This window comes from Terrapene carolina, unplaced genomic scaffold, assembly GCF_002925995.2.
Source record: "Terrapene carolina triunguis isolate 2854851 unplaced genomic scaffold, T_m_triunguis-2.0 Scaffold21, whole genome shotgun sequence".
In the NCBI taxonomy this organism is placed as follows: Eukaryota; Metazoa; Chordata; order Testudines; family Emydidae; genus Terrapene; species Terrapene triunguis.
The window spans coordinates 4166098-4182973 of record NW_020664372.1 but is presented as its reverse complement, the minus strand read 5'-3'; the positions used below and the strand labels follow the sequence as shown (position 1 = coordinate 4182973).

General features: G+C 39.0%; 1 protein-coding gene across 2 annotated transcripts in view; it reads left to right on the top strand.

Moving 5' to 3' along the window:
* Positions 1 to 16559, top strand: part of TBC1D4 (TBC1 domain family member 4) — a 153916-nt gene extending 137357 nt beyond the window's left edge. For both annotated transcript variants that reach the window (XM_026661087.1, XM_026661184.1), the window contains 4 exons: positions 5076 to 5235; positions 8202 to 8371; positions 10214 to 10390; positions 14244 to 16559. In XM_026661087.1, coding sequence (XP_026516872.1) covers positions 5076 to 5235; positions 8202 to 8371; positions 10214 to 10390; positions 14244 to 14477 — 741 coding nt within the window. In that variant the 3' untranslated portion in view covers positions 14478 to 16559. The remainder of the gene's footprint in view (positions 1 to 5075; positions 5236 to 8201; positions 8372 to 10213; positions 10391 to 14243) is intronic.
* The last annotated feature ends 317 nt before the right edge of the window (positions 16560 to 16876 follow it).

Here is a 16876-nt window from a genome sequence, read left to right as displayed (position 1 = left end):
GCTTGGTCAAAATTAGCTAGAAAGCTTTGTTTCCATCCATGTAGAGGCAGTCCTATTCTTAAAATCAGTGGCAAAACCTTAATGTGGAAAGATTTGATGGAGAGAGGATTTATGACTTGGTTGCAGCGAACTGACAATGATGAATTTAAACCATTTGTAGATCTTCAGCAACAATTTGGTTTGCCCTGTTCCAGACTATGGAAATATCTCCATTTAAAGCATTTACTTACAAATGTGTTTGGACAGGATGCATTGGGAGCTCCAGAACTTTTATTGTTTTGGAGGAAAGTTCCTGGATTTTCTTGACCAGTGATGTCCCTTTACAATTTTATGGCCCAAAAAAACCTCTGCCAAAGATTGATAATTTGAGAGTTGGAATAGAGATTTGGATACACAACTATCTCCGACCCAATGGAATACTGTTGTATCTAATGTTAAAAAGGCAACTATAGGCCTGAAACTGCAGCTTATTCATCAAAAGATAACTTTTTTTTCAAATATACTGGTTCCCACATAGAGTAATGGTAAAAGGCCTCATAAATGCTGACCACTGTTAGAAATGTAATTCCCCGGGTACTATGTTAGTTCATATGTTTAGGCAGTGCCCCTGTATCAAGAATTTCTGGTAAGAAGTGGGTATTGGATGCTAAATTGAAGCTCTCCCATTAAGTTTCATTCTTGGGCAGTGGCCAGTACCAGATTTCTGTAAGGAAGGTGCAAGAAACCTCTTAGTGGGTAATTACAGAAGTCTTGCCCATACAGAATTTCTTCCTAACCCTCAGTTATAGCTTGACTTATGGTTAGAAGCATGAGAGTTCATATCATCTCAATTTTAGAAAAATCCTTACTAATATAACTCTGTTTACTCTTCCTTTTTAGCCATAAAAATATCCAACCCTTCTTAGAATCCTGCAAAGCTCTTAGCCTTAATCATACTTTGGGCAACAAGTTCCACATGCTGATTGTGCATTGCGTAAAATAATTTTCTTTTTATCAGTTTTTCATTTGATGCCTTTCAATTACATGGAACATATCTTTGTTCTTGTAATGTGAGACAGAGTAAACAGAAGTGCCTGATCTATGTTCTCTGTACTATTAATTTATTGTATTCTTCCAGCCTGTTTTCTTTTAATTTGTCTCCTCTCTCAACTAAACTGTCTCAATCTCTGGCTTCCACCTGGATCGAATAAATTTTAGACCCTTTTTAAAGGAGGCTAGATGGCCATTAAGTTACTGGCTCTCACCTTTAGAAAATGGAGATCTGAACTCTGCTTTCACTGCAAACGTGGGTTCGGTTTCATCTCAGTCTTTTGTAGATATTTGCCTGCATCTTGAAGCCACAACCTAATTTAGCATGATTGGCAGTCTTCAGTTGAGAGGCTTAAGTTCTTTGTAAGGGAATTGTGAGCTAAGACTCATGAGCTCTATCACAACTGTACTATATGGGAAAACATGCACAACTCCTGCCCATGTCACACCTGGCTGTAGCATTTTATACTAGAACTTGCTCAGAATAAAATCTCTCTCAAATTAGATCAACAGTGACATCCAGTGGTCAGTTAGGCTACTGATGGGACATTATCTCTTCTGGCTATTCTAAATGATATATCAATTCACTGATTTTTTTTCTGAAATAAAAATGGCAGAGAGAAGAAATGTGTGAAAATGTGTAATCGTCAAGCTATAACCAGCACACTTCTGTATTAGTCACATACATGATACAATGATATTATACATTTATACATTATACATTTTCAATGAAAAATGTAAAGTTTAGGCTACAAAGTTTAAAAACGTACTAAACAACTAGTCATCCAAAATTCAGCCTCTCTTTAGGAAAGAGCCCTCTTCTATGTAATCTATGTAAACTGTAGTATTCTAAATTTGATAATCCTTTTTTATTATGAGTTTTAAAAAAAAACCTGCAGCTGTCTTTGAGTACCTTGGACTACTAGATTTCTAAAACAGGAATTTCTGTGACACCTTAAAAACTGAAACCTGGCGTAGTAATTCCACTAAGTAGACTTTGAATCTATTTGGTATCATATGCTTGCATTAGAAATAATTCATTATTGAACATAACAAATTGAACCATTATTCAATGGTGAATGAAAAGCAGCAGGTCATATGTTATATGCTCTCAGATTTATTTTCTTTCCTGGAATGGCTATTTCCAGTAATGGATTTGCTGTATTGAAAGTAGGAGGGCCACGCTGTTAGACCCTTCACTTACAAATTTGCTTCAGAGACTCATGAAAAGGATCTAGTCTAACTGTCTCTGTGTTACCTGACTCGCCCATTTAGTCTACATCCTGGTGGATATGGGCCCTAGTTAACCTTGAACTGTCTCTGCATATGGCTCAAAAAGAGAAAGCATTGGGTGTTTACAGTGCTTTATTTCATGGAATGCTGCTCTAACTAGTGAATGCAAAACCCTATTCTCTCCTTAAAGCTTGAATTGTCTGAGCCACAGACAGGGAGATGTAGTCATATTTTCAACCTTTTTCACACACAAAAATCTGTAAAGTCTGAGTTTCAAATTGGGCTTCCTCCTGCACTGCATGTGTTTGACTGGGCCAATTTTACATTAAGAGAGAGTTGTCTTTTCCATATTTCTGCAGGAGGAACTTAAGACCATAGTGTGAGGCTTATGCTTGATGACACTGTATATCTCTTCTCCATGTCTGTTCTGACTCAGTGAATGTATTTTTTTAGACTATGGAGACCCTGGGAGCAGGTGGTAAATACACAGCAATCAGAAATAATGACCGCATGAGGTTTGCACTTCTGACTCACAACTGAGAAAATAGAGGCTCAGAGATATACAAAACCAACTTCCATTTTGTTTTGTGTAACTTCAGCAAAGTATGAAAGTGGCAGATCTAGAAGAAGACAGCCTTTGACTGAGTGGCTTGGCGATCAGATATATATAGCTGGCAATGGCCATCTAATAAACAATAGTCAAAACTTAGGTTAATATCTTCCCCCTACCCCTTCATCTGCAACCCATTGGTAGATACCTTTGAGAGTTAACCCATTTTTTGGGGGGGGCGGGAGGAGGCAGGAGGTAGAGGTGAGGTAGGGCAGGACAGGCCCCAGTCATAGGACTTGTACCATTTAATAAATAAGAGGAGTATTTCTCCTTTTTGAGTCTTAGACAAATTATTTTTAAACTACAGGCTGGTTCTTTTATAATGAAGCAGAGAGTGTGAAAAGAAATAAAGAATTACTTTATCTGGGAAAAGTACTTTATCCATTGCAACTTCTGTGGTCTGAACTCTGATGGAGTCAAATAGGATGCACATATATCCATAAATTCCTCTTTTGTAAGAAACAAGAATGAGCATGGATGTTCTTATTTTTTAATGGGAAAGTGTTATCATTTCTAGCTTTGTTTTCCATCTATTAAAGAAAAATGACTTTTGATAACCAGAACTGGCTTCTAGGTGAATAGCTTATATTAGACAAAAATACACAATTTTTTTCTGCTAAAGAGATTATAGAAGATGATTTAGCTAGAGGATCGAAAGCTAATTAAATGGAACATGTAGTTAAAACCAAATCCCATTTGGTTTTGGGCAGGATTAGAAAGCTTGCATAGTTTAAGTGCATAAGGCTTTACTAAGATGTGAACAATATTTTTTTCCCATAGAAAGAATTATTGATGGATTTATAGGTCACTGCTAACTGTTTTATTATTCTCCTTTGCCCATTGAATTCTAGGAGTTCTAGATTAATGCATCTCTTGCTTGGGAAAGAACAAGGAGTAACATTTTCAGAAGCACCTTAAATAGGCTACATCCCATTTTCAAAAGTGACATCAGGATTTGGGACTTATATCTCATTGAAAACCTGTTGGATTTAGGCTCCTAAGAGCTAGATTCCAAGAGGTAATTAGGCACCTAAGTCCAACATTAAGGTGCCACTGACATTCTCAAAACCATTGTTCAGCTGGTGCTTAACCTTGTGGGCACCTAAGTCCCCGTGGGACCCACGTTTCTGCCAGTAGCTATGTGCAAAGTCATCTAAATTCTGGCACTGCCTCCCCAGCTAACGAGCTGCTCAGAGCCCTTACTCACATCTAAGCCCCAGCAAGATTCTCAAACTAATTGTTCCCCCACCTATTTTGTATGCGGGACCCAATCCAGTAGGCATGCTCTGAGCACAGCTACTGGTTTGGGCTGCACACAAAAGACAGATAGGAGTGAGTATTTTGGGGTCTGTCTGGCATGCGTGTGTCCATCCATCCCAGTCTATCCAGTAGCCCAGTGGTTACCTGGGATGTGGGAGACCAAGATTTGAATCCCCACTCTGCCTGATTTGGAGCAAGGACTTGAATCTGATTCTCCCACATCCCAGGTGAGTGCCTGAACCACTGGGCTATAGTCAATCGCTCGCTTTCCCCCCCCTCACTCTGGCACAAAGAATATTTAACTATTGGTCCAAAATGCAACAGCTCCAATGGGAGAGAGTGAGACCTACCCCACTATAGACAATAGCCCATGGGTTAGAGCACTCACTTGGGGTGTGGAAGAGCTGGGTTCAAGTCCCTGCTCTAAATCGTACAGAGCTGAGATTTGAATCTGGCTCTCCCACATCCCAGGTGAGTGCCCTGACCACTGGGCTATTATCCGTAATGGGATGGGGTGGTTTCTCTGTGGGGTTTGTTTTTGTGAGAGAGGGCTGACCTGGAGGGTAATTTGGAGTAATTGAATTTGATGCAAGAATTGCTGGATGAGGTTCTATGCCCTGTTATACAGGAGTCTAGATTAGATGATCATAATGGTTCTTTCTGGCCTTAAAATCTAGAATCTGTGAATTTAGATGATACTTCAATAATAAATGGTCTGGTTCAAACTGCTCCTTCTTACTTCAAGTGTTTGGTTTTAATTCATTGAGACTGAAATTCACCCAAAGGTAGAGGATCCACACAGGGCCTATACTTCACTTAAGCTCCACTTTACTGAGCCTTCTGTGCTGGGGTTGATTTCACCTGAAGTGCATTGTGAAGTGATTGAAGAATTTGGAGAAGAGCTCAACTTTTTTTTTAATCTCTTTCTCAAAACTTACTATAGATTCAGATGTATCAACTTTCAAGACTCCTCCATGATTATCACAGAGACCTCTATAATCATCTTGAAGAGAATGAAATCAGCCCCAGTCTTTATGCTGCACCCTGGTTTCTCACGTTGTTTGCTTCTCAGTTTCCATTAGGATTTGTAGCCAGAGTTTTTGGTAAGAGTGTTTTATCGCAGTCATAAGCAACACAATATCCTGTATAATGTAAGGGAAAACATGCATGGGAATATTTTGCACTTTGTTTTATATACTAATAGATAATGCCATATAACTTGTTCCAGTTGTCAGCCACAATTTTTTTTTTTTTTTAATAAAGTCAGAGTGAAAGCTGTTAAACTGAAGGAAAAAACGGGCAACAGGAAATTGTTACGGTATAGAGACTTAATTGCTGAAGCTTTTAGTCACTTGTACTACCACTTTCTTTAAAAAAACTCTTTACTTTTAAATGTGAAGTAGACATCAGAAACTTAACTCATTAACAGTGATGATTAAGGCTGCGAGTTTGTCACAGAAGTCATGGATTCCGTGACTTTCCATGACCTCCATGACTTCTGCAGCGGCTACTTCCTCCGGGGAAGTCTTGGGCCACCGTGTGCTGCTCCCCCACAGCAGAGTTTCGGTGTGGGATGGGGGCAGGGGATTGGGGTGAGGCAGGCTCTGCACAGTGCTTACCTGGGGAGCTCCCCGGAAGTGGCGACATCTCCCTTGCTCAGCTGCTAGCCACAGCCAATGGGAACTGTAGGGGTGGTGTCTGCAGGCGGAGGCAGCACACAGAGCTGCCTGGCCACACCTCTACCTAGGAGCCGAGGAAGGGGGATGTCGCAGCTTCCAGGGAGCTCCCGAGGTAAGCACTGCCCAGAGCCCGCCTCACCCTGTCCTGTGCCCCAACCCCCTGCCCCCTCCCACACCAAAACTCTGCTGCTGCTGCTGGGGGCTGGGAGGTGCAGAGCCAAGTAGGGAGCCTGCTGGCCTCGTCAACCCTCCTTCCCCCACCCCCCACACCAGCGGGGGTCCTGGGCTGTGCACCGTCGCCCTCCTCCAGCACCTGCGGCGCCCCAGGCCACACACACACACCCACACAAGTTTTAGTCACAAGTATTTTTTAGTAAAAGTCATGGACAGGTCACTGGCCGTGAATTTTTGATTACTGCCCGTGACCTGTCTGTGACTTTTTTACTAAAAATACCCCTGATTAAAACATAGCCTTAGTGATGATACAGGTATTAAACCTATTTTGCATAGGACTACTCAAGAGCAGTATGTATATCTCAAAAAGTACAGTCTTGTTTTGGGACTTCTAAACTCTGAATTGTATCATTATGGAGAAAAGTATGATGCAATAGGTTTTCAGTGCACTGCATTTCTTTCTGTAGATTTCATTAAAGTAAGCCATTGAATCCAGTAACTTGAACACTATACTCAGTTTTGATTTCATGAATATTTTAGCTATTCAGGTATTATTTAAAATTAAACAGTTTTCAACTTTAGTACATTTCATTTTCTATTTAAATAACCCTTTAGCGTCTGATGCACTACAGGGCAGTGTTCACTACAATAACTTCAATGGAACTACTCATGGTAGTAAGTGTTTATAGGATCACATTGATGGTTAGCAATTTCTGCATCTTATTAATAGCTTAGGAATAATAATTTCAAATTTCTTCATTTCAAAAATTACTTTTTATGCATGCAACTTTGTGGGAGTTTGTCCAAAAATACAACAGATATCTAGATACTGTAATATACTACAGTTATCAAGAAATGAGAAAAATATATCGCATACTTTGATATCTCTTAAATCAATAGTAAGTTGCTTTCAATTTTTCCTTTGTAGCATTTGTGAAGTGTTTCTGCACTCTCCATTTTTTTCCCCCCCAATTCCTACATTATTCAAAGTGGCTGCTTAATTTCTATCCTATTGTTTGTTTTTGAATTATTTTTTCCTAAGTCACATTAATATTTTTTCTCTTTTTGCTTTTAGAACAAAAATTGACTTAATTACATTTTATTTCCTATTTTGGGGCCAGTTTAGAAAATTAGGTGTTGGTTCATTTATTTCTCTATAATGATTGTGAGTGTTTAAATTCTTGTTTTCATTCATTATATTCGTGCTTGTCTTTACAGAAGCAAAATAGTAAAAATAAGTGCTCTGGTTTATTTTGCATTTTGGTTTAAAAATATTATTCTCATGTTTTGTTGCTCCAATAGACTTTGAAGTCAGGGAGTTGCCTTTTTTGGAGGGAGGATCATAGGTGGTTGTTCCCTAAATAAATATAGCAAGGTACAGCATCTGGATCTACACCAGAAACATTGTGTTTTAGTCCCCCTGCAATCTCATCTGTTCAGACAGACTCCTGAACCCTTGCAGAGCCCAGCTTACTTTTAATGAGACTCCCTGGGTGAAATCCTGGCTCTGTGGAGGTCAGTGGCAAAAATTCCGTTGACTTCAGTGGGGCTAAGACATCACCCCATTTGGGCATAAGGATCTGCCCAAGCAGATCAGATTGCAGGATTAGGGCCTTAAATTATAGACAACAGAAGCATTGCTATGGGTTTTAGACATGAGTAGGGTTTTTAGCCTTTTAAAGAGCTTCTATAGCTTCCAGTAATGAAGTAGCAATTTACTATCTTGCGAACAGTAGGATAAAATAGTCATTTCTTAACTATGTCAGTCTGTATTACATTTAATGATCAGCTCCCAATAACAAATGTATGGTTACTTTTTTTTTATTTTAAATTAACAATATACATTCCTCCTAATATGGTTAATATCCCATACATTATAACAATACTCAGATGCCTTTCACACTTCATAGGTCTTCAGAGTGTGCTTGTCCAACAAGCGTACAATCTTTTTTTCCCTAAAGCACTGCATTTGTAAAAGGGCAGTAAAAGATTTTTTTGTACATTTTTTCATTTATTAAGCTGATGCTGAAATAGTGGTATCTTCTAAGTAATGAAAATAATATAGTCAAAATATGATGGACCCTACATTCGTTTCCCTCCACAATTGACTACTGCTCAAATATAGAAAGGCAAAGGAAAGTATCCCAGCACAAAAATTAACACAAATAATTTTAATCCTTATTTTCAATGTATTTACAATTTTTTTTCTGTTTTAGACATTATCTTTCTTCAAGGAACTGAAGTCATATTTAAGGTAGCTCTGAGTCTACTTAGCAGCCAAGAAGCACTTGTAATGGAATGTGAGAGCTTTGAGAATATTGTTGATTTCCTTAAAGGCACTATCCCAGACATGACTAAGCTTCAAATGGAAAAGATTATTACCCAGGTAAGGTTGGGTTTTTTCCCCTTTATTTCTTTCCATGTGACTTATTTATAACATATTAACCCTAAGATGAATACAGGGGTCTCTGCTAATGATGAGTCACTTACTTCAATTTATACAATATCAGTTAGATCCCCTCTCAGTTGCTATGACGCTAAATTCAAGGAGTCATTTTCTGGACTATACTTGTAATCTGTAGGTCAGATCAATTTTTTATAGTTTTGATGGCCTCTACTCTGATCAAAAAATCCATCACTAACTAAGGGTGAGTGGCCAAAAAAAAAAAGGGTATTTTATAATAAATGATCTCTCCTGTCTGAGACGAGTCACTGGAAAAATTCAGCCTTCACTGAGGAGAGAGAGAGAGGCTGTATCTAAACTGAAGATTTTCTGACTTCATTTATCTAGGAATTTAGATGGGCTGCATCTGAGAACTTAAAAAACTTTTTAAGCTTAATCATCCCAACACCCTGTGAATTATTATTCCCATTTTACCAAAGGGCAACTGTGGCTGAGAGGTGTCACATCATAAGTCTGTGATAAAGCTGGGAAGGCGTCTCAGTCCCAGTACCAAATCTTAACAAGCCCTAACTTCTTTTCTCAGAGCAGCTTTAGTTGAAGCACTGGGAGAATTTTAGAAAATCCTTATGACCCAGTTAGCACTATGCTTAAAATCATGTTCGCAACAACCCATTCAGACATGGCTGTTGCTAGCAGTTTCCCTGACCAATGGGGAAAGGATTTTTTTTTCCAGAAAACAATGCTAGCCAACCCATGCCTCAGCCTATCTGTTTTACTCTAGTATGCTTTTTTAAACATGGTTCTCAAATTCCTAATCTCACTGGTTGGGATTACCATGTTAGAGCCTTACTATCCCCATGGACATTGAATTGGTATGTGTGGTTCTTACTATGCCTAACAATATATGATAAAAAACAATAAGACATGCATCATCATTAACTTCATTGGGTTATCAGGAATTAAGTGTAACTCTAAATTAGAGGGAGAAGTCGCTCAGTATGTGTGTTCAGTAATGAACACAATCTAGAGTTGCTTAGATTTGAATCACCTGAAAAACAGCAAACGTCAATCCGAGCCTGAGTTTTCTGTTGAGCTGACTGTTTCTAAGACTTTCCCCTGCAAGGCTGGTGTCACCCTAGCCTTTGTCTCTCTCTTCATTTAGAGCCTCTCTAAAGCCATATTTCAAAGGCTCAGAAAGGCAGTCCATCTGTTAGGTGCGTATATAGCCCCCATCACTGTAATGTGCAAGTGCCTCACAATCTTTAATGTAGTTATCCTCACAACAACCTTCTGAGGAGGAAAATACTATCACGCCTATTTTACAGATGGGAACTAAGGCACAGAGAGGCTAAATGACTTGCCCAGTGTCATATGGGGAGTTTGTGATGGAGCAGGGAATTGAACCCATATCTCCTAAGTCTTAGGCTACTGCCCTTACTACTGGATCATCCTTCTTGTCTGTACAGGAGAGGGTCTGTACAGTCAATGAGAGCTAACTCCCACTTGTATCTTTGAATATCTTTCTCTTCACCTCTTATATTTCTGAGTTAGAGCTGATAAGACCCATATGGTCTGGCTGTTGGATGAGTCAGCAGAATAATTCTATAGGGTCTGAGAACCTGACATCCAAACAGCTGTATTCTCATAAAATAATTGACCTAATTAAATCTCCCTGAATATTGTTCCTTTCTAGTCAGGGCAATGAAGTCTATGCTAGATGGTTTACTTAATATTTTAATTACCAAGCAGAATTGCCAATTAATCAAAAGAAGTTAATGCTCTCTGTTGTAAAAAAAAAAACTATTTTTTCCCCTCTCCTGGTAGGTTTTTGAGATGGATATTTCCAAACAGCTTCATGCCTATGAAGTAGAATACCATGTACTACAGGATGAGCTGCAGGAAGGTTTGAATCCCTGTGATGATGGTGAACCTTTGGATAAATTGGAGAGGGCCAACAGTCAGCTAAAGAGGCAAAATATGGACTTGTTGGAGAAGCTACAGGTAAATAGCCAAAGATAACTTGATCACCAGGCATTAACTTTTTCCTAAAAATCAGCCAACAGGGGATTTTCTTTTAAAGTCATTTAAGAAATTGATTTTTTTTAATGTTTTTAAAAACTTGGTATTGGGAGATTGTTCCACAGCCTAATAGCTTTCGTGATCAAGAAGTTCTTGTTTTGTATTTTAGATGTAATTTTTTTCTTTTACTCCATTTGTAGTCCTCTGTACGCATTTAAATAATTCCTCTTCCTTCTTGATGTTTACTTTCTCCAAATACCTGTAGATTATGACCATCCTCGCATTCTTAATTATCTCTTGGATAATTTGTACATCTTCAACGTTTTTATCTTCTCATAAATCAGTTCCTCCAGATCCCTCACTTTTTGTTTTTTCTTCAGTTTGCAAATATCTGGCTCATCCATACTCTGTATCACACTGGGCTTTGGCTGACTGTCTCCTCGCAAACTTAAATACAATTGGATGTTCCCTATCAATTCTAAAGCATGATTTCATTCTAAGTTCATACCTCCCATTGGCTATCTGGATTTTGATTATTTTCCCCATTTGTATTATCTTGCATTATTACAAAATACAATACCCTTCTTTCCATGGTCCCAGACCAGTAAATAAGTAGATCGCGACTAAAGATTAATTTTCATATAGCACTGGAAGGATCTCAGAAGTTCACCTGTAGGCCTCATCTTCAGTTCTATTTCCATTTTCAGATCACTGAAGAAATTCATGTCCTAACTGTCAGACCAGTAGGACGACGGAACAGACTGCCTAGGGAGGTTGTGGAAGCTCCTTCACTGGAGATTTTCAAAAGGAGGCTAGAAACCAATCTGTCTTGGATTGTTTAGACACAACAAATCCTGCATCTTGGCAGGGGGTTAGATTAAATGACCCTTATGTTCCCTTCTAACCCTATGATTCTGTGATACCAAATCTTCTTTTGCTTGGTTTTATTTGTTTCCAGGTGTACTATTCAATGGAAAATCCCCACAGTTTTTCTAGCTACCATGCACCTTTATTGTGATATTTATTATGAACCTTTTTGTGGGCCATTGTTGTCTCAGCCCTGATTTTTATTTTATTTTCTGGTGGAGCTGCTGACCAGGATCACTTGCACTTTCTTTTCTTGTGATGGTCCTTTTTCAGTTTGGTTTTTGGTTACTGGTTGGACTAGTGTCTGTCTTTGGCATGTTCTCAATCTGTTCCTGCTCTTCCTCCTCCAAAAAGGGTAGAATAGCTATTTTTGGTGACTGATTTGGCAGGCTCCATAGATGTTTTCCCTCTACATATCTCTACTATTCTACCTAATTACAACATTCCTCCATCTGATTTCTTGTTCCTGTATAACCATCCTATCCCGTGTATAGATCTGTCACGTTTCTGATGTTTCCTTTTTTTATAAATAGTATCTATGACATTCTGGGGTACAATCCAGACCAGTGAGGGTCTGTCACCCCTGCCCTGCAATGTTGAGGGCCTGACAATGCTTAGCTGCTGTAGCTTCCAACTTGGATCACTCACAATCAGCTTGCCTGCATGTCTGTGTATAATTGCAGCCTGCCAGCACACACCAGTCAGACTCTGGCTTCCATCAGCCTTGGTTACCACTTTTCGGGTGACCCCAACACACTCCCAGTCTCAAACTTCCCCCTGAAATGTATGTTCTGCACTGTCCAGCCCTTTCCTGGGCAGTTTAGATATTTTAGGTCTGTTGCTCCTGTAACAGAACAATATCGAACAGTTTTCTACTTGAAATGGAGTTACCTAAACAATTCACAACACTCAGTTAGTTTTAATTAAAGAATAAAACATATGTATTTAACTACAAAGAGAGAGATTTTAAGTGAGTACAAGTATAAAATCAGAACTGGTTACAAGAGAAATAAAGATAAGTTTTAGCACGAGAAAGCATTTTAACAAACTAGACTTGGCTCAAGGTAAAATCCCTTACCGCATGCTCCCAGCAATGGGGCTAACCAAATTTTGGGTTGGATCTCTCCCTAAGTCCAGTGGCTGCTTCCTTTGATTTGTCTGGTAAACACCTTGAGTCATAATTTCAGCTTCTGTTCATAACTTTGCATATAATGTTGCTACATGCATTTTGCCATGATATTATTGACCAGTGAGTTGTTAGTTTTCAAATGATACCTCACAAGGCAAATTTTGTACAAAGAGTATTACAATGGGGTGTAGGGTGTGAACACAGGGATGCATTTGGTCACAGTATCTGGTTAGGGTTCCTTCATTTCTCCCAGATATATTCACCACTGTTCATGGTCCTGTGCTTTCCTCCATGAAGGAATCTGGTTTACACTGTACACACATGTAGTCCTCATCCGTTTTCACTTGGAAAAGGGAACGTGGCTTCCATATCAGATATCTAGATTCTCTTGGTAACTGTTCTTATCCCAGTTATTTAATTTTTTTACAGAAGTCTCTTCGCTTGTTAGGACCCGTCAAAGCCAAGAATGTCCGTCTCTTCCTTTGGTACTATTTTGGAAAGTTCCCATTTGCTTTCTGTCTGTTTCTTGTGGACAGAATTTGCTGAGTCATGGGCCTTTATCTGTTGCCGCTGCAACTCCTTGTTATCGACAGTCATTCATCTGAGTTCCCTCTGTTTGCCTACCCCCCCATAGAGAGCTTTCAAAGAATCCTTAGAATCTGAGCTGTTCCTTGGGCAGTGTCAGGCTAGGAAGAAGCCATGGTACGTAGATAAATATTTTTAAAATTAGCTGTTTCAGAGATGGAACCAGTGTCTGTACAAGTAGGTGTGGCAGGTTCATTTGAGCACCCCCTCTTGGCCACTCACCAGACTACTGTGAGGGGATCCAGCGGCTGGATCCCATGTGTTTTAAGCCTCCAGAATCTGAATGCTGTCTGGGGCCTCTAGGCACTGAAGATGCAGATCCTTTGTCTAGCATCCCCCTCTGAGAGCTGCCAGGTTTAACAGATGAATCTCACAGACACGTTGTAAGGGATTCTAACACCATTGCTCTTTGCTTAATCACACAAGAAATATGCAGTGTTCAGATTATATAGAAAACCACAAACAGTCTAGGTCACCCTTCCTTTGCAGAATGATCTGTGTTCAGGTGGGTAGGGTTCCACTGCCTTTTCAGACTCCTGCAGTAACCTCCCTCTGCTTGAGCTAATCCAAATTGCTGAAAACCCCAAATAGACTCCTAGAATCATAGACTTTAAGGTCAGAAGGGACCATTATGACCATCTAGTCTGACCTCCTGCACAACGCAGGCTACAGAATCTCACCCACCGACTTCCGTATCAAACCTGTGTCTGAGCCATTGAAGTCCTCAAATCATGGTTTAAAAACTTCAAGGTGCAGAGAATCTTCCAGCAAGTGACCCGTGCCCCACGCTGCAGAGAGAGTTCCTTAAATAGATCAGTTCCTTCCCTTTTATAACCTTCCAGTTCTTCTGTCAGGTGACTCCCAGATCACCTGCCTTTAGCAGGTGTCTTCTTCCTTACCAGGCAACCGCTCTCTTGGCAAACCAATTCTCCTGGGTGGAGCCAGTCTGTTGTCTAGGATGCTTGTATTTGAATAGAGGACCATCCCAATTTAATGACCTTTCATTAGCAGCCCTATATCCCTCCCCTTTGGAATTTCAGTCTAGCATGTGAAAGGCAAGAGAGAATAAACAAAAACCTGCAGCTTGTAAAGATATATACAGAAAATTCATAATCTCACACAATTGTACAGATCATCACATTAAGTCCATGAGTTGTATGGAGGCAAATGGGTACAACCACACATGGTAATAAACGTCTTAATCTGAATCTCTTAGAAGGTAATGTAAATTGATATTCTTACTACTACTTACAGATAGCTCATGCTAAAATTCAGAGTCTGGAATCCAACCTGGAAAACATATTGTCTCGAGAGAACAAAATGCGGAGCTTAATCCAGTCGCTGGAACAAGAGAAGATGGCATATCAAAAGACTGTTGAGCAAATAAGAAAATACCTGCCAGCAGAAGCACTGTCCGACTGTGAACTGCTGCTGAAGGAAGTAAATGCCAACCCAAACAATAGAACAATGCAAGGAAATAAGCCATAAGTAAGAATTGCAGGTGGTATAATTTCAGATATGAAGGGAAAGCAAAGATATGTATGCTGCTATAAAAGAACTCAGAAGGCAGCAGGTAGTGGTTTGCCTAAAACCGGTGCTGGGACACTCATAGCAGCAGATGGGCCTTGTCACTCTCATTATGCAAATCCCAGGTTATCAAAATAGATTTTTTTTTAATAGTTGTGTACATATATCACAATGGGAAATAAAGAACTGTTGCATTTAATTGTGACAAGTAGATGTATATTTAGAGTTGATTTAAAGGAAAAGGTCAGAACTTCATTAATAAAAGCCAAAGTGGTGGTAAATTAAAATTTCATTCTAGATGCATATCTTTTGTCTTGTAGCAAAATGAGGATAATGTGTCTTTTATATATAAATTGTATAATACTTGAAAAAGATGAATGTATTTTTTTCCTCCAAAGAACAGCATGTTTCACATGTTTTGTGGAATTCTGTGTAAACTCGTGTGTCTGTGTCTGTCATTAATTCTACTGACGTGTGTGTATATAACAATAACTAAGGCTGACTGTCACCATGTGGCTCTTAGAGGGAGAATTATAATGCCATATGCTGCCTGGAATGTGCCAGTCAGGGTGTTACTCCCGCATACCCGTTGAAATTGACAGGCATTATGTCACAGTTATGCCTAAAGAACTCAAAAGACTGAAAACCCAGGAAAAAGCAAGACTCAGAAAAGTGGTTGTTACCTCACTTCCTGCCTCTCCCACCCCAGGAGTTTGACAGTAGAAGCTGAAGGAAGGAAATAGGGCTGCAGAGTGGTCTGCACTCTGAGCTTAATTTCCCACAGGTGACATGTTGTGGTAATGTATTTAAAACTGGACACGGTTTTCAAATTGCAAGAGAAACCTTGTAAGACCTTCTGTTGTCACGCAGTTCACTGATTCCCCCAACAGTTATATAGCTAATTTTTGGGGGGTGGGAGGTGTAATGGGGCACTGGATAAAGTGGGGAGCTAGGATTTCTAAACGTTCTGAATCCCCAAATACATCGTGATAAAGACATACATCAGATAATTTTCAGGCTTGTGCTGTGAAACTGTATAGGAAGAGGATTAGCTAGCCAGACTTTAAATGTTATGTACCTTTCAATTTAAAGCATCCGTTTGAAACACACATTTGAAAGGAGGTATTATAAATGCAGCTTAATGCTTTTGGGCTATTCCTGTATTCTGTTACCACCACTTCTTTGTAAACTTATTTTAATTATCCTGTCATGAGTGAATCTGTCCTAGACAGAGGATGGTAAGTCCAGGTCATTTCTTAGAGTGTATGTATGTCAACCAAAGGACAATAAGTAAGATGCCTACAGATTTGAAAAAGCCAGTTGTGATTAGTGTAAATCTGCAAGAAGGTTTATTTGTATGTAGTAGACATGTATTTTGGAATTCATGTCAGAGTTGTTACTTGAATGTTAAAATGGATCATGTTATCTTACCATTTATGCTATATTCCAGGCAGGTTTTTTTGTTTTGTTTTTTAAGAATAAAAATCAAGCAAAGTGCCAAATTCAGCAAAATGTCATTTATGCATAAGATTGATTGGAAAGCAAATGTTGAATGTAACTGCTTTCTATGTCACAATGCTTTATGTTAATTTCAAGGAAAAAAAGAGCAACAGAATCACTGCTTTGCTGCTCATTGCTGCAGGGTTTAGTTTTATTTCCACGGTGGTTTTCTTATTTGGTAGTACTCATTCAATCACTGTATTTATCTTTCTTATTACAGTCGGGTGCAAGCTCTTACACTGTGGATAAAATTACATGGAATCTGACTTGGTATTTCAATAATGTTTCATTGCACGAGATGGAAAAATGCCAAGTGAAGAGGCAATTCTTTGCAGTTTGTTCAAAGTAAATTTTAGCTAATATGTATATACGGAACTAATCCCAGGGAACTGCAGTACAGTGTATTACAAGATCAAGGGTATTCAGATACATACTACTACTACTTTTTTTTTTTTTTTTTAGATGCACTGAATGTGCTTTATCCTCTGTTTCACTTATATCAATTTTTTTCATGTGATGCCTGGAGAATTTCCAATAAATTTAATTTTGCTGCATTTCCCATGGCTTCTGGCTTTTTTCATTTCTCCACATTTCTAGTACCAGTTTCTCACTTGGAACAGTGCTGTCTTCATGGAAAAATTAAGGAATCTGTTTAGTCTCTATGTGTGGAAAAACATGATTTGCAAAAGGACACAGGAAAAATGCAAATTATGACCATTTAAACTATACAAACAATATATTTTTTTATCTGTTCACTTTCAATAGACAGACATGTTAGGAATGATAACTGTGGGAATTTGTTTAATTCAGAGGAAGGAATCTGAATCTCTCTAGCCTTTTGTGCCCTCATTTGAAAAACC